Here is an 18,608-nt window from a genome sequence, read left to right on the forward strand (position 1 = left end):
TTATTATTAAAGGGGTCACATGATGCGATTTCAATTTTTCCTTTCTCTTTGGAGTGTTACAAGCTCTTGGTGCATAAAGAAGATCTGTAAAGTTGCAAAGACTAAAGTCTCAAATCCAAAGAGATATTCTTTATAAAAGTTAAGAGTCAGCCACGCCTACCTAAAACGGCTCGTTCTAACACGCCCACACATGTCTACGTCGCTATGTGGGAAGATTTGCATAATGCCGCCCAAATGTTCACTCAAAGAAAGAAGGCGTAACTTTTATTCTCGCTGTAGTATTGTTGTTGCCGCCGCCATGTCGTGAAGGCACTGTGTGATTCGGTGTGAAAGCGAAACTACTTTGTTTGGCCTTCCAAAAGAGGACGATATCTGCTTCGTCATGCCTAGAGCTGATCTGTGCTGGTTGCTGAGGAAATACTATAAATTTGCTGTGGATCGCCGGATCGGCTTTCACCGTGGACGAAGCGGAGTCCAGTCGTCACATGTCCTTTCGGACGCTCCTTCGTCGAAATCGCCGCCGCACCGTTCTCAAGCCCACCCGCCTCTGCTCACTCTAACCCTCCGGCTGTTCCTCACGCTAGCCCCCGGCCTCTGCTCACTGTAGGCCGCCGTGTGTGACGCTGTTTCGTTGTGAAAGCGAAACTACTTTGTTTGGCCATCCAAAAATGGACACGACTAGAAATCAGTGGTTAAGTTGTATTTACAACACTGTTCCAGAACACTTCAACCCAAATATTCAGATGTGTGCAGCACATTTTATGGAGGACCATTTCCTGATCCTGGGAGAGTAGACTACAATGCCGGCTGTTCTGACTCAAAGACTGTAAGTACGTCTTTTATATTTAAAGAGTTTTTATATTTTATATATTTAAAGCGAGTTTTTTGGGCAGTGTAGAGTAGGGCTTGTTGTTTGTCATTTCCCCGATCACAAATGCAGACATGGTTTATGTTTACGCGGCGCGATGCAACGCAACGCGTAAAAAGACAGTATAAATCATTATAATCCATAATTATGTCCCCACTGGATGCAACGAATGCCTCGTTTATAATGGGTTTTCATGTTTTTGAATCATCGCTCCGGCCTGACAGGGCATCACAATATGGTAAGGGACGTAACATTTCCGTCACACGCTTGAGGAATTCGGCCAATCACAACGCACTGGATAGCTGGCCAATCACAGCACACCTCGCTTTTCAGACCGATGAGCTTTGTAAAAATCGACGCGTTTCAGAAAGGCGGGGCATAGAGGAGAAACAATAATGTACAGTATGTGGAAAATAGTATGTTTTTTTAACCTTAAACCGCATAAACACATTTCATTACACCAAATACACAAAATAATGTTCTTTTTAGCAGCATCATATGACCCCTTTAAACATTTTAAAATGTTTTCAGACATACAATGCATGTTCATTGAGCAGAAATGTCTTTGTTTCTGTGTTTCTCAACTGGGTTTTCAGTTATGGCAATCGAGAACCGTATGTGCTGTTTTTTTAATGAATCAGTCAAAGAGACTCACCTCAAGTTTTGTTGTAATAAATATGAAAATGAACTTAAAGAATAAAATACGTAATATATGTAAGAATAATAATAATATATATATATATATATATATGTAGATTGTATATACACATAGTTGGAACAAATTTGGGGTGTTGTTTGAATACATTCTTTATTTGTGTGTTAATTTTGATATTATACATTTTGAAATTTATATTGCAATGTTTATCATATCATACATATCAGGGGTCTTCAACTAAAATTGCTTGAAGTCCAGTAATGAACGCTCCTCACCAGCCGAGGTCCAGACAATTATATACCTAAAAACATGAACTGATGGTTTTTGCCAGACCAGGGTATCTGCAGGATATTTAAGCTAAAAATTATGACATTTAAGACCTTTTTACAGACCTGCACAAATAAAATAAAAATGACTGTAAAAAGCATGATTTATAGTTCAGATACAGGTTTTCACAAAAACAAAAAGTTTTACAACATGATAAACTTCACATTTCAGCCTTTAAACCATTTATTTAAGAAATCAGTTATATTAATTTAAACAATTATTATAAATTAATTATATTAATTAAATAACATATAAATATATTTTTCTGTCATAATTGTTTACATTTTTATAATGCATTATCTTCTTGTCAATCCACCAGTTTACATTTACAACTCTGCATGTTTGCAGCGTAAAAACATGGGATGATTTTCACATTTGTCTGAACAAAAACAGCAGAACGGCTAATTGAAAATGCAAATTCATTCTCTGCCAGTAGGAGGGCGCTTTTGGAATTGCAGAAATATAGCGGTTTCCCCGGTAACAGCAGAACACTTACATTGAAACATGCAGCGCTCATATTTATTCAATGAAATCATTGCCTTTTGAAGTTTAATCATCATATTAAGCCATATCGCAGTTCTTGTCTTTCCGTCCCCAAATTTAAGACCTCTTGAAATCATAATTAAGACTTTCTTGTACCTTGATGTGCCTGATATAAATTTGATTTTATTAGAAAATTGATTCAGACTGGAGTCAGCCAGTTGACGACCCCTGATACATAGTTTGCTAATGCCCAGCCCTAATATTAAGCAACTCCTTAGCAGTTTGATGTTTGAATGCATACTTTACTGTCAATATACACTACAGTTCAAATCAATAATATCATAAAATAGTTTTACAATTTAAAATAACTGCATTCTATTTAAAATGATTTTAAATGAATTTCCAGCATCATTACTCCAGTCTTCAGTGTCACATGATCCTTCAGAAAATATTTCACCTTTATTTATATAGCGCTCTTAACAATACAGATTGTGTCAAAGCAGCTTTACAGTATCAAAATAGGAAAATGGTGTGTCATTGCAAAATGACAATAGTAAACACTCAATTTTCAGTTAAAGGCAGTTCATCATTGAATTCAGTGATGGCACCGTCCAGCTCAGTTCAGTTTAAATAGTATCTTTACAATCAAGTCGACAATATCACTGGAAATTAAGTGTCCCCAACTAAGCAAGCCAGAGGCGACAGCGGCAAGGAACCAAAACTCCATCGGTGACAGAATGTAAAAAAAAAACCTTGGGAGAAACCAGGCTCAGTCAGGGGGCCAGTTCTTCTGTTATGCTGGTTTGCTGCTCAAGGCACATTATACTTATGTTTAAAACAGCTGTAGGATTGTAGGATTTTTTTGACAAATCTAAGCAAGCCAGAGGCGACAGCGGCAAGGAACCAAAACTCCATCGGTGACAGAATGTAAAAAAAAAAACCTTGGGAGAAACCAGGCTCAGTCAGGGGGCCAGTTCTTCTGTTATGCTGGTTTGCTGCTCAAGGCACATTATACTTATGTTTAAAACAGCTGTAGGATTGTAGGATTTTTTTGACAAATGTTCAAAGGAATAGCATTCAGTAGAAAATAGTAGAGACATATAATGTTACAAAAGATTTCTGTCACTTCTGATCGATTTAAAGGGGTCATATGATGCTGCTAAAAATAACATTATTTTGTGTATTTGGTGTAATGAAATGTAAAACGAGGCGTTTTAGGAGGGCGTGGACGAGTCTTAACTTTTATAAAGAATATCTCTTTGGGTTTGAGACTTTAGTCTTTGCAACTTTAGGGATCTTATCATTCACAAACAGCTTGTAACACTCCAAAGAGAAAGGAAAACTTGAAATCGCATCATATGACCCCTTTAATATACCCTTACTGAATAAAATTAGTTTTTCTTAAAAAAAAATAAAAAAAAAAACCTAACCCCAAATTTTTCAATGGTAGTGTACAAACCGTTAAAATGTTTCCCTCCACACTGTACACACGCATCGCTGAGTTTGTTGATAGCAACCTCTCTTTAGTCATCTAAAACTCCTCAGTCTGAAACCTTTGTCAATGAAGCATCCATGGATGAACTCCTCGCATAGCAAACCAGACAGCCTAACTCTCTCTCTGTCTCTATCTGTCTTTTTTTTCTGTTCCAGTGGGCACCCCATATTACATGTCTCCCGAGCGAATACACGAAAACGGATATAACTTCAAATCTGACATCTGGTCGCTAGGCTGCCTGCTCTATGAGGTAAGGTATAGAAACCCATCCCATCACTCCCCCTCCTCCGTTTATACACCCCAACCCTCTCTAACTTTACCGTTCTCTTCCCGAGCTTCTGCCAGAGCTGTTCGTCTCCTTTTGTGAGACGCAATCCTACACCTTGCGGTCTGTCGTGAAAATTACAATATGGTTTTGTACTCTGAGGTAAATGGTTTCCATAAAGGATACCTGGAGTATGTTCCCGAGCTGATGAGGAAATTTGAATGACATTTACATGTGTTTTAAATAACATCCACTGCTCTTGCTGCGAAATGATACTGACTGCTTTGATTAGACTTTAATAGCATACGCTTCTCCATGACACAGTGGACCAGTTTTCTCTTCAGCTCTGTCTAAATTGAAGATGAAGTTGCAAGGAGGTCCGCTGTGTTTTTTCGGCTGTGATAAATGTTTAGACCTTAAAGGGATAGTTCACCCAAAATGGAAGTTTTGTCATTATTTAATCACCCTCATGTCATTCCAAACCTTTTTCAATGAAACATGAAAGGTATATTTTTGAAGAACATCTGTGCCTCTCTTTTCAATATAATGAAAGTGAATGTGAACGGGAGCTGTCAAGCTTCAAAATGACAAAAAAGCACCATAAAAGTGGTCTATTTGACTCTATTCTAAGTTTTCTGAAGTCATACGGTAAACTTGAATAAAATTTAAGTTGCTATTCATTAATAATTTTCACCTCCAGTGAGCTGTTATAATTAGGGTTAACGATGATTGGATCAATGAGTCATTGAGAACCAAATCAGCCAATTTGTGAATGTCATTCACATAGTTTTGTGAACTGGACCAATTTATTTTTTTAAAAAGATTATTAAATTTATTAAAAAGATAAAAAGAATGATTCATTCATAAATTAGACATTACTAACTCTTGCTCTCATAAATGCACCAAGAAGTAATAACTACAGATTGCGGTCAGTTTAGAAAAATGCAAAGCTTCAGAAAACTTGTAATGCATATGACTCATATGAATCATTTTTATGATACTTTAATATGTTCTTTTGTCATTTTGAGGCTTGGAAGCCAAAATATCCAAATGCAAGAGGTAAAAATGTTTGGGCTGACAGTGAATAAATATGATTCATAAGTTACTGTTTTTTTTTTCTCTTCAAATTGATTTTTGCTAATTCAGATCAATTTGATTCAATATACAGTTCGATTAGATTTAACAGTGAATTGATTCATTATTTTTTCAATGTTTTGATAGCAGTGATTCTCAATCGTTTTGACTCCCTTTAATACATCTTTTGTAATAAAAATAAACTCAAAATATGTCAGTTTAATGTTGTATATCTTAATTTTTAGTGTTGTTTTTAGCATTTTACTTAATGTGTTAATGTAACAACATTTAAGTCATTTGAAGACTTACAGGGCCCCCATGGAAGGCCCCCTGGATAAAAACCACTGTATAGGATTTAATAATGTATCTTAAACAAGAAAATAAAGACAAACTATTTCAGACTGTAGAAAGTAACTGGAAAGGAAAACATTTCTATAAGTTCATGAATGATTCATTCAGAAGTTTCTTTAAATTGAGAAAAAGGAAAAAAAATAACGGCCTGGATATTCTTAAAAATGTCCATTTTGTGCTCAACGAAAGACAGTCAGTCTTTGAAATAACATCAAGGTGAGTAAATGATGATAGAATTGTAATTTTCAGGGGAACTGTCCCTTTAAGCATCCGACAGCGTGAGATCTTGCATAACAGATCTTGCAAAATCACAGATTCCTGTTCAAAAGTGGGCATTTTGTGTGTTTCTGTGTGGTTTTTTTGGCCCTGGTTTCCTCTTAACCAGGTGACTTGGGCCACCTGGAATGGGTTGCAGCAATCCGTAAATGACACAATGCTTGATCCCATGGGATATACTGGCTACTACCAAAAACTGGTGTATAAACACACAAGCAGGCGCAAATTCACACTCGCACAGTGTGGAAATAGACACATTGTTAGTCCAGTACCCGTTCTATCCCTTCAATCCCCTGAGTGTTTTTTTCCCTCCCCGTTTCGTCTTTTGCCTCTTTTTTTGGGGGGAAGCTTACCAGTAGCTACACCTCCCAAAGTGCCTGGGGCTGAAAAACAACCATCTGAGTTCACCGCTGCTTGGAGACGGTGTTTCTTGGAACTAATTAGTCTCCCATAAATGACCAGGCCCATCAGTGTGATCAGTCCGCCCTTCTTAGCTGTGGCGATGGGTCAGCCAAGTGCGGGGAGAAGGCAAACGGGGAACAGTTGTGATCTCTTAAGCTTCTGTTAAAGCCAAGTCCGAGCTCGGCCTCGAACAGATCGGCGCTGTCGCCCCTTGGTACACGAAGACTTTCATCTTGTCCCGCTTCCAGCAGGTCACGTGACCTGGAGGAGGTGGGGAGCTGGGAGGTGATGAATTGACATCTGTTTGAGTGACGGATCTGATGATCGGCAAACCCGCCGGCAGTTGCTGTGATGTTACAGTAAAGGAGGATTGTGGACTGTTTTTCTTTCATTATTACAAAGTATTCAAGTTTTCAGTTGATCATCTCAATGTTTGTTACAAATGTTTTTAAGTAACTCTAAAAATCTAAAGATGTCAAAGATTTTTTTTTTTATATGTATGAGTTAGTCTGTATGTGGGTCAGTCACGTGTCCTCAAAGAAAATGAAGAAAAGTTGAAGAAAAAATAACATTTTACAATCAAATTGTTTTTCAAGCTTTTAATTTTTTCATATTTTATTTATTTATTTTGTGAATTAGTCTATATGTGGATCAATGGCTTGTCCTCAATAAAAAAAATTAAGAAGAATTTAAGGGGGGAAAATGTACAATCAAATGACTTTTTATTACTATGTATGATATTACATTATCATTAAATTTTATAACCAAAAATTTTTATATATAAGAAAATAAGAACAATTCAAGAAAAATCTCCCACCCAAATTAAATTTTTTATTATAAAATTATTTCTTACAACATTTTATGAATTTTTATTCCCAGTTTTGGAAAGTTGCATAACTTGACATTTTACAACCTGAACTAATATAATAAGTTTGTTAAATGTTATTATTACACGGCTCTGTGGAATACTTGATTCTGATTGGTCAGTCGCGACATTCCGAGGTGTGTTATTCCTCGATATCAACCGGTAAAAGCTGATAACACAGGCTCATCCGGGTCACTGAAGTTGGCGCTATACTCTAAGAACAGTATTTCTTGGTGGAAGCTTTGCGTTTGGTTAGCTAATAAAATATTAAAACTTAATATTCTCCCTTAAACTTAAAATCATCCTGGTATCGTGGACTTGCTCTCTCGTTTCATACAAACACAGCTGCTGCCATTTTGTGACGATCGTTTTATACACTGTAATGGATTATAAGATATAACTAACAAACTGGTAAGATTTTTTAAAAATTTCATCTTAAATCAATATCTTTTATCGCCTTAATCATTTATGTGGTGAAATGTTGTGTAATAAGTGGTATGACTGCACTGTTTCCCTTAAATGTCCGTATAGTTTGAACTTGCTGCTTGCTCGCAACTGCTGTCTTCATGGAAGCTTTGCGTTCAAATATTTCAACTCAAATCAATATTTTGTGTCTAATTATTTACTTATGTGGCAAGTAGCCGTGTAATAAGTGGGATAATGTACATCCAGCCGTTAGTTATCGCAGAATAACCCCCTTCAGGGTGATACAAGACCCCTCCGACAAGCATCCCTTACTTAGAGCTCATTTGTTCAGCTGATCATCCTGTGATGAAGAGGAGGGGTACAGGACAAGGCCAGAGTTGGGGTTGACTCCCAAATGGCCTTCACGGCAGACGGGACACGTGCTCTCCACTGTGCATCTGTCAATAGCACTGCACTGTACTGCACGGTCCATCTGCATTATTGACAGCTCTCTGCAAGAAAAAGTGTGGTTTTGTGGTGAGTGGAAGAATTGAGGGTCACACCGTCTGTTTGGGTGTTTAGTTAATATTTTGGGCGTTGAGCAAAGTACACAATAAATGATTTAGTAGGCTGAAAGCTAACTACTGTTAAACTTTATTCCAAGTTTTGTAGCCATTCTCACACGTCCACATGTGTATGAAAAAACGTTACAAATAAATCAAAAGTTGTGTTCCAAATTTGAGGCTAATATCTCAAAAACTGAGCTTTCAGTAAGATTTTGTTTGGGTGCAGTAGTAGGGTTGTGCAGATAGACGATAGTAACGTGTATCGTCAATAGACAGAGATATCGCCTGTGGCTGATGCCTTTGACGATAGCAAGACGATTATTATTATTATTATTATTATTATCAGGCTAGTAATACTATGTAATTAATATTAGGGCTTATTTGTTGCATTAGGCCTATATTTCTTTTTCCGCGTTTTTACAGTATTGCGCGTTATAACCAATCACACACGATTATGCTGAGCTTATGAATGCAATGGCCAATCAGAGGCGTTCAGATGAGTCATCACTGAAACAGCGGAGTTTTGTTGTTCAGCTTGCGCTGACTGAATTCTGACTCGCGAATTCTCTCATTATAAACAACAAAGTGCAGATGTACGTGCGATGTAAGTATAAGAGATTTATTCATCATATAGTGTAGATTCACTGAGTTTAACGGGAGTGTTTTTAAAGTGCATAAACTCGTGCTAGACTGAGCTTGTGATGATGTTCTTTGGTAATTTAATGTTCTTTGCTCGTTTTTTGTAGCTGCTTTCTGAATAACTGAGGAACTGTAAGCATTATAATTAGTAACTTACGATGTTTCTATTAATTTGTTAAATACAAATTCAGTCATTAAAAACATTAGGCTGCTTTTAGCCTTATGCTGGAGTTGGTTCACTTTCTCCAATGAAACTAAATAAATAATTACATAAATTAGCACGATAATATTGTGTATCGGCGATCTCACAGGCTGACGATATGAAAATTGAACATCGCCCAACACTATGCAATACCAGACATTTCCACTAGAATTAGAAAAATTAGAAATTCATTTCCTATTCATTTCCAATGCAGTCACTTTTGACCATGAGGGGTTTGGACCATTTAAACTTTTTGAATCAATTTTTAAAATCTTTTTTATTGTGTTCACATAGCAAGTGCCAAAATCTTTACCAAGTTTTGTACCATTCTGATGAAAAAAAAAAAAAAACCTAAAACATAAATTATATATATATATGGTTATAGATATATATGCAAATCAGGTAATGCAGCTGGTTAAACTTGTATTGTAAGTAGTTAGTGAAAAAGGCATAGGTTCTTAAACCATGTCACAAATGTTTGGTGGTGATTTTTTGTACATATTTAGCTTCAGCTTTAATTATTTCAGTTTTAATAATTTTAGTTCTTCAAATGAAACTCATTTCAGTCTGCCTAATTTTTAAGTTTCATATAATATATAGTTAGTTTTTCGTTTAATATATATTCAGTATTAATTTCCATTTTATTTCAATTAACAAAAATTATTTTTAATAGTTTTACTTTTAGTTACCAATAACGACACTGACTTTGATTTGTGTTAAAGTGTGGACTGTGAAGAAGCATTTTATTTCTTGGACCGACTGAACAAATATGCTTCCTTCAATCTACGAGTCCGTGAGAACAAGAGGACGCATCTTTTACTGATGATTATGCTTATGATGCTTAAGCACTTTTTTCTGGAGTCTCTTTATTGATTTGTATATGCAAATTTTTATAAAATGTTTAGACTTGTTTCTTTTAGTGAATCGTTTGGGTGGATGAATTTTTTGCTAATCTTATTTAAATAATTTGAGTCACTGAGTTGAATCAAAATCCCCATCACTACTGTTCAATGAATTCTCCTTTCATTTGACCCCATTTTAACCTTGAATCAGACCACAAATTTTTATGGGTACTCTTCTATATTTTCCTTCCCCCAACCATCAAGACCATTTCCTGTGGCTGTATTAGCCTATGATCTCCTAGCCCATCCTTGGAGCACTCATGCAATTGGTTTTGGTGTTGAGTTTTATGATGCTGAAAATGAAAGGATCGTCTCGAGCTACCCAGATGGCCCTCGGTGTCCTCGCCGTTTCCGACCCGCACCGTCTCCTCTCTCTATTAAAGACAGACTGAGTTCATATTGGTGGATCTCTGTGCTCACGGTCTGGCCCGGCCTTTTGAAGTCCTCTTAAACCTCTTCTTAATAGCCATTCTCGAAGGTGTTTCGGATTTATGTTGGCATAAATAAGAGGCCGAGATGGTTGCATCTCCCTTCATTGCAAAAAAACGAGGCCAGGTTTCCTGCTCCAGGTTTTACAATTAAAACTGTGAAGTCACATCTTCGTTTACGACCATGTGTTTTCAGTAGAACATCGGAGATGAGAACTGAATTGGATTAACAAGAGCGTTAAAAGTAAACAAATTAGCATGCACCCCATGCAAGAGGTGTGTTGCATTTTTGATATGTGTTGCTAATGATATTCTTTCATTAAATAAGAACGCTTCGTCCGTAGTTGGCGGGATGTGGCATAGCACTTCGTTTGCAGAGCTCGGGAAGTTTATATATTAAATTTTTAAAGCAGATTTTTTGGGTAGTGTTATCCCACACCTGAATAGTAAGCATCCATCAAAACGTTTGAGCTAATTAAACCTGTCCCGCTTCCTATTCAAATATAGATTACCCAGTATACCTTGGTGTCTTCTCACCACGGATCTCAGATTTTAATTTGATAGCTTAGTGAATTAATTTGGCCCAGCCGTGTACAGATGCGGAATACTCATGTTCTTTAAAGATGCTTTGGGAGAGCGGCGTACGTGAACGCTGGCATCTCTGAAGCACTCTTAACATTCTGATGAGCTGCCGCACCCATGTTTTGCTAATGATGCATAAAACCAAGAAGCGTTGCACACTCATTCAGCAAATTTACAAACATAACACGTGTCTGAAACTTTTCTTCTCGGGGTGATGGCGCTACTAAGAGAAGAAGTGGTGATTTTTCTCTTCTCATTTGTTCAAGAGGAAAACACAGAGAGCTTAAACATCACTGTGTGTGTAGGTTAGGCATTCGTACAAGTCAGTGCCTGTTTGTGGCATCAGACGGGGACTTTTCAAGTCACAGAATATGGATTCATATTTAATTGTGTTCGTTCTTTATGCCTGCACCTCCATTTGATTAATATATCGTTAAAGAAGAGTGCGAGAAGGATGAGCAACATGAAATAATGATGGTTTTCTCACACTCGAACATGACTCTTTTCATACACTACGCCCTCTTCCATGGCTCCTGAGAACCAGGACCTTTGCTAGGAGATTAATTGGCATGCAAAGAGCTAGGAGATTAATTGGCATGCAAAGAGTTCAACAAAGTACAAAGATCAATATTAAGACAATGGCAATATCTCCTTGATTGAGACAAATGATGATACAATAAGCCAGTATATGTTTTCATGTTATGAATGATAACCGGTAAATGGTTGACATTAAAGTTCTATATTATGTTGTCAAAATAAATACATTTAAAATGTAAAAAAAAAAAAAATCAGTTGTTTTAAGTGCTACAAGTGAATTTATGTATCACAAAATAATGTACAGTATGGAAAATAGATACTGTATTCGTTTTGAGATTTGCCAATGACTACATTTGTGTTACTAAAATTATCAGTGTTTTTAAAGGGGTCATATGATGCGATTTCAATTTTTCCTTTCTTTTTGGAGTGTTACAAGCTCTTGGTGCATAAAGAAGATCTGTAAAGTTGCAAAGACTAAAGTCTCAAATCCAAAGAGATATTCTTTATCAAAGTTAAAGCCCGGGGTCGTCACATGTGGTTGCCGCAAGCCTCCTTTGTCGAATCCGCCGGCCGTGCCGTTCTCAAGCCCGCCCGCCTCTGCTCACTCAAGCCGGCCTCCACATACTCTAGGCCGCCGCCGACTCTAGGCCTCTGGCCTCCGCTCACTCAAAGCCGCGGTTTGTGACGCTGTTTCGTTGTGAAAGCGAAACTACTTTGTTTGGCCTTCCAAAAAATGGACTAAGATTTAAGATGGCAGAGTTAATCTGAATGTAAAAATAGCGTAAATAAGCATGAACAATTATTGACCAATATGATAAATACATTTAAAAAAATTCTGCTGTCATCCAATAACCAATATTGTTCCAATATATATAAATATATGCATCTCTACATGGAAAAAAAAATTGTAACCTGAAAATGGTAGCATCTAAATTAACTGGTTTTATTTTAAAACCGTTCTAGTCTAAAATATTGTTTAACATCACTGAATCAACCTAAATACGTTAATGTATACCAACAAAGCAATTTTAATGGGTTAAATCGGGTAGAAATTGCTCTGTATGGTAACAATTGTAATTACCACTTTACTCGATATAAAAAAGTATATAGAAACCGTTGACACAATAACAGAAGACCTAAATTTAATGTTGTAGTTGACACTCTTTGCAATTTAGTAAATTGTAGCAGCCGGAATTGCAGTCGTTTATATTGTGATTGTGTTTCACTTTGTTAGCTTGATTTGGTTCGCCAAAATGTGTCAGAACAATTCGTAATGCAAGTTCACGTTGCATTCTCAGTGCTACCACAAGGGGCGCTGTGTTAGTGCAAAACTGCCTTCTACAACTAGTTTTCTCCATTCAACTCTACTCTTTTCGAATATAACACAATGAAAATTAATTTTAATGGCTCAGATATGTGAACTCTGTCGCCCCCCAGAGTGTTATTTTTTTTTCTGAATTTATGTCTGCATTTGCATAGAGAAAAAATATGCTCTGTATATGTTATATAAAAAAATCTGTTTTGTCTAAAGAGTTCACCAATTAAAAAAGTATTGTAGCAAGCCAGGGCGGTCAGTTTGTATTCAAGTAAGTATTAGAAAAGAGTCTGTTTTTGTCTTCCTATCTGGGTGACCATATGTGTTTGTCTTTTTTAGTTGTTTTTAGTTATGTTGTTGTGATATTGTGAGCATCTATCTATGTGTGTGTGTTTCCGAGCAGGCGTGGCTGTTTTTTACGTGTCTGGTGTGTATTTGTGTCAGCACACTTATGTGTTGGTGGTTGAGATTCTGTTTAAGTATGTTCCTCTGAGCTTTGGTGTCTGTGTGTGCGTTTCCCCCCCCCTCTTTTGTGTGCGCATGTGAGTGTGTAAACGCGTGTGTCTTTCGCCACCATGCACCGGTAGCTGAAGCCCCGCAGACAGACAGCAGGCCAGCGTGGTGTGGGGTGGACTCCTCTGGAATACCAATGAGGGAGCTGCTGGGCTCCGGGGGTCAGGGAGCAAGTCAATCATCTTGCCCATCGCCTGGGCGCCCCGAATCAAATTAGCCTGAAAAATTCAGGGGCTGGGAGCACAGGGCGAGCAGCTGTCAGGGCCAAGAGCGCTAGGCACTAATGAACCAGATGAATAGTGCAAAAACTCCAAAATAAAAACAGGACAGTTGACATTTTTCATCTGTCAGAAGCAGAAGATGCATGAAAATATGGTGGTCCTTGTTTAACCCTTTGCTGGCTACAGCTGCTACTCGCCCCTGACCCCCCTCTGCGGCCACACTTCCACAGGTACGCACACCGCATGCAAACAGTTAACGCCGCCGCTGCATTTTCATCTCGATAAATGCCGTTCTACGGTACTGCACATCGCAATTATCCAGAGGAACTCATTGCAAGAGCAGCGGCACGCTGACGAGATAGATGTTGCGATGAAATTACACTATAGGTATATCATCTTCTGTATATGGAGATCATCATCTAGCCTTTTGTTTTGAAGAATTTTTTTCGCTGGAAAACACACCAAACGCAGTCTGGCCAAAACACACTCATTCACAGAGCCCATTACTGTCACACACACATAGACGCATTCGCATCGCTGTAACTGATGGAGGAACAAGAAGGACATCAAATCCAGCATTTATCTGCAAAAAATATTATACATTATTTTTATCCTACCTCTCAGAAAATGTAAAAAAAAATTTACCTGTACAAGTTCTTTTTCCATTTTTAATGTAATATTTAGTGGTGCTTGTTGAGTGTTAGTTTTACCAATGGATTTAAACTATAGTGGAGCAAATGCGTCACCTTTTGAACACAAAACATTGACATTTTATATATCTATACATATACTTTTGCCAATGAGATTATTTATACTTAAAACTTTATATATATATATATATATATATTTATTACTCAAATGTGTATGTATTAAATATATGTATATTATTAATATATAAATGAATTCAACTATCATATTTAAATTAATTGACAACGGCTTTGAATGGCTTGGAGCTGTTTTAATGGAAGGCCGTGATTGGATCTAATACTGTTAGATGACACTACTCACATTTTTGTTTGTTATTCATGTCTTTCAAAAAAAAAAAAAAGTAACCACTTTTTACGGTGTAGGTACAATACTCAACAATATAAAAAACTTTATAGAAACCATTGACGTGATGACAGTAGACCTAAATTTAATGCTGTAGTTCACGATTTAGTAAATCATAGATGCTTGAATTGCAGTTGTTTATATTGTGATTGATTGTGTTTCGCTTTGTTAGCTTCATTCGATGCTCCAAAATGTATCAGAACACAATTCATAATGCATGTTCGTTTGCATTCTCAGTGCTACCACAAGGGGCGCTGTTAGCGCAAAACTGTCTTTTACAACCAGTTTTTTCCTTTCTACTCTCTGTTCGAATGTAACGCAATGACAAATCATTTTAATAGGTTATTCAAATACGTATCTATTAAAAATATGTATATTATTAATATATAAATGACTTCTTCCGTCCTATTTCAATTAATTGACAGCAGCTTTAAATGTTTTGGAACCGTTTTGATGGTAGGCAGTGATTGGATCTAAAACTTTCAGATGACATAACTCACATTTGTTATTCATCTCTTTCTGCTTAAGCAAAGTCATGCCTCATTTCACAGGGCATCTGCTGAAATGTCACTGTCCCCTTTTTTTTTTTTTGTCATTGTGCTTTCTTGGGACAAGAACCCTACAAGAAGAAGAAAAAATGCAACACAGCACAAGCTAACCAAACTCTTTCTCAAATACAGGTGTGAATCCTTCAAATTAAAGTGATTTTGGTTATAGAATTTAATTATCACTCTCATTATATGTCACTTGACCGTATTTTTGCCACTGTGTGAATGCAGGCATTCACACTTAGGTGTGGCACATTTATATTAGAAGTACTGGTTGCTGTGAAAGTGCTACACGTTGCAGAAACATCCCAGTCCTTCCAGTTCCAGCACTGCCAGTGATTAGAGAGAGACTCCCCTTCCTCCGCCCCTCCCATTCCCATTTTGTGCGGAGCAGCGATGAAACCGGCTTTGCTCCATGAGTTCTGCCACACCGCGCTCCTCCTCTGACAGCCCAGACGGTCGTTTCGCCTCGCTCTATCACACCCCCTCCCACCCCCTTAACTCGCTCGCCGTTTCCTCTCTGTCCTTCTATGTCAGTTTAATTGAGTTCTCGTCCAGTGTGCGTTTGCGGTGTAGTGGTTTCGTGCGAGTACTCTGTGGCTTGCATGCTTGGCATCTGGAAAGCTTTTTCCTGAAAGTGTCCTCACCCACAGTCAGTGGATTTGCTTGGGGCTGTTTTTGCCAGTCTGCTTTTGCAGTATCATAATCTCATTGTTGAAACGTCATCAAAGCATCGCCTTCCTGGCTGAGCGGGATTGCACAGCTCCAGGCTACCAGGATGCACTGCATGTCTTCAGTATCGCCGTGATTTATGTCCCGAAACTGTGACGTCAACAATGTTGTTCATCTCGTTCTGCCTTCTTTTCCACAAAACATTTACTAAAATGCTGAAATATCACCGTCCTTTTTCTAAGGCTTTATTGGGACAGAACATCCATAATTTTCCTTGCTAAGTTTCAGACCAGATATAGAAAGCTAATTGGCCATGAGTTGTCAAATGTGTCCAGATTTATTAAGACCAACTTATAGTTCATGCACATTTTTAAAGTATTGGTTCTATTGGAGATACTTGCCATCTGTGGTTATTGGTAAAGCACGATTGTTTTGTTCTGTCATCAGTTAAGGCCGTTTCACACTGAGCGCGATGCGAAAAAGTGAGGCGAATCGCCGACAAACGTTGCTTTCACACCGAGCACGAAACGATTGATCGCCTTCTGCTAATTCACACCTGCACGCTAGGTGGTGCCGACCAGCAATGCATTTTTACTCAGATATGTATTTCATATATGGATTTAACATCGCCCACTGCTCAATATACAGCATTAAATATAGCTAAATAAAGTTTGGTTCTACGCCAGAAACACAAACTATCTATAATGCTTACAAGAAAACAACTTAAAATATAAATAAGTACAACTAGCATCAAGCCACATTTGAACATTTATGTGATTATTAATGTTTTTGCTTAAAACCCACTATAAACCATCATCGAGTGCTTGTAATAACTTCCGATTGTGATCTATAGTTGATTTTGATTCTAATGTTTCACTCGTTTTTTTTAAACACGGAAGATCTAGAGAGTTAACACGCTCTGACTCATAACACTCACGCACGTGGAAGAAAACGGACACTCCAGGTCACATAATTCAATCGAGAATTTAGAAATTATATTAAGAACATGTGAGAATAAATCTGCTCTCAGATACCAAAGATAACAGGAACTCTGCATCCACTCTCTTCTCTCTACCGGGATACTCTTCTTCTGTGTTTTTTTACACTGGTTTTCGAAACAGCGCCACCACTCTCACCCTTTTGTGCAACAGCAGCTGCTCTGGGCACGTGATCTAAGCTCAAATCTGATTGGACGGCCCGTTTCATCATGGAGCGACGGGGAAAAAATCGACACAGGACGAAAAAAAATCCTCTTCTTTTTTTCACCGCGAATGATCGTGCCTGGTGTGAATAGCCCCATAGGGATCTATTGTTTCGATTCAAAAGCGTCATCGCGCCGAACATTCTCGTCGAATTTTCGCTTTGTGTGAAAAGCCCTTTACTCTCATGTTGTTCTAAACCTGTATGACTTTGTTTCTTCTGCGGAACACAAAAGGAGATGTTTTTAAGTGTCTCAGTGTTTTTGTCTATACAGTGAAAGTAAGTGGGGTCCAGTTGGGTTGGACAAAAAGTACCGATCCAACAAAATTGTGGCAATTGAAAATATCCAGTCAAAATGGCAAACAAAAAAATGTTGAGGTTTATTTAGCTTGTCTCCAATGACATTTTGACTGTGTCAGTGTCCAGAAGAATCTTCCAACTGTTTTTGTCTCTACATTTAAAGTCATTGGGGTGACTTTCATTGTATGTACAAAAAACACTGAGATGTTGAGGGTGAAAAAAAGAATTTTTGGTTTCGGCCAAAAAGTTTAATTAGCGCATCTTTGATTACTTGTTTTGACTGTGTCAATGTCCGTTTTGTCCACACAACGTGGATAAGCAGCCACACATAAACGTGAGCAGTGTGGACATACTTCACCTTGATCTACAATGATGCTTGAGTAGCAATATATAAAATTTGTTCACTTGAAATATCTGGAAGCGGCTCATTGCCCAAGAAATTTACTATGACTGGTTCAATTTATCACCCGAGAACACGAAAATCCGAACAGTATGAAACATGCTCTATAGACTTGACTCTTAGCTTTCTGACAGCTTCTGACATCTTGTTGCCATCTGTGACATGGGACGCCGTAGTCTCTTCCACAAACAGTCAGCCCCTGCTTGATGAAGATTTAGTGTGCGTTGCAGGATTGTGTATGAGAGATATGGGTATTTGCTTTGGAGTGAATGAATTACTCAACCTCCAGGTGTGAACTCTGAAGTCATTTAATGGCACAACCATGGAAATAACAGTAAAATAATTTAGTAATTTAGTTTTTTCTTCACAGAAATTAATTTTTTATTACTTACACCTTTGAAATCACAAACTTAAGATATTAATTGATTTGAGTTGAAACGATCATGATATGAACCTTGCCAAATGGCTTCATAAGAAAATTTTTTTTAAGCTAACAAGATGTCTGGAACCAAACGTCCTTCTCTCTAAAAGTGCCTTTCACATTTCTTTCTTCTCACATAGATGGCTGCCTTGCAGAGTCCATTCTACGGGGACAAAATGAACCTCTACTCGCTGTGTAAAAAGATTGAGCAGTGTGACTACCCGCCGCTACCGTCTGACCATTACTCTGAAGAGGTATGTTTCAAGCGCAAGAGATTTTTACATGCTTTCTCACCCTTTGGTATTTAATTCTTCTGAAGTTGTGGTCAAATTTAAAGGGGTCATATGTAGTGCTGGGCGGTATACCGGTTCATACCGAATACCGGTTTTTATTTTTGTTATGATATGAATTTTGAAAATACCGCAATACCGGTATATGTCACTTAAACAACGTTCGGAACGCGACACTGTTTGAAAGGGGTGTTGCACTGTGGTGAGGGAGCAGCTGTATGTGTTACTAAGCGTGAAAGTTCAGAAACTGAAACTGTAGAACTAATAGAACGTGATGACACAGAAGAACTCATCCACAATATCCACATTGACCGCCACAAATATCCACCGCCCCCTGCCATCAGCTCCCGCGTCTC

At 37.7% G+C, this 18,608-nt stretch overlaps 1 protein-coding gene across 3 annotated transcripts in view; it reads left to right on the forward strand.

The window, feature by feature from the left end:
* Positions 1 to 18,608, forward strand: part of LOC107719540 (serine/threonine-protein kinase Nek7) — a 60,105-nt gene that overhangs the window by 35,802 nt on the left and 5,695 nt on the right. For all 3 annotated transcript variants that reach the window (XM_016526971.1, XM_016526972.1, XM_016526970.1), the window contains 2 exons: positions 3,984 to 4,078; positions 18,103 to 18,216. In XM_016526971.1, coding sequence (XP_016382457.1) covers positions 3,984 to 4,078; positions 18,103 to 18,216 — 209 coding nt within the window. The remainder of the gene's footprint in view (positions 1 to 3,983; positions 4,079 to 18,102; positions 18,217 to 18,608) is intronic.

This window comes from Sinocyclocheilus rhinocerous, unplaced genomic scaffold (assembly GCF_001515625.1).
Source record: "Sinocyclocheilus rhinocerous isolate Xijiao unplaced genomic scaffold, SAMN03320098_v1.1 scaffold1294, whole genome shotgun sequence".
NCBI classification, from domain to species: Eukaryota; Metazoa; Chordata; class Actinopteri; order Cypriniformes; family Cyprinidae; genus Sinocyclocheilus; species Sinocyclocheilus rhinocerous.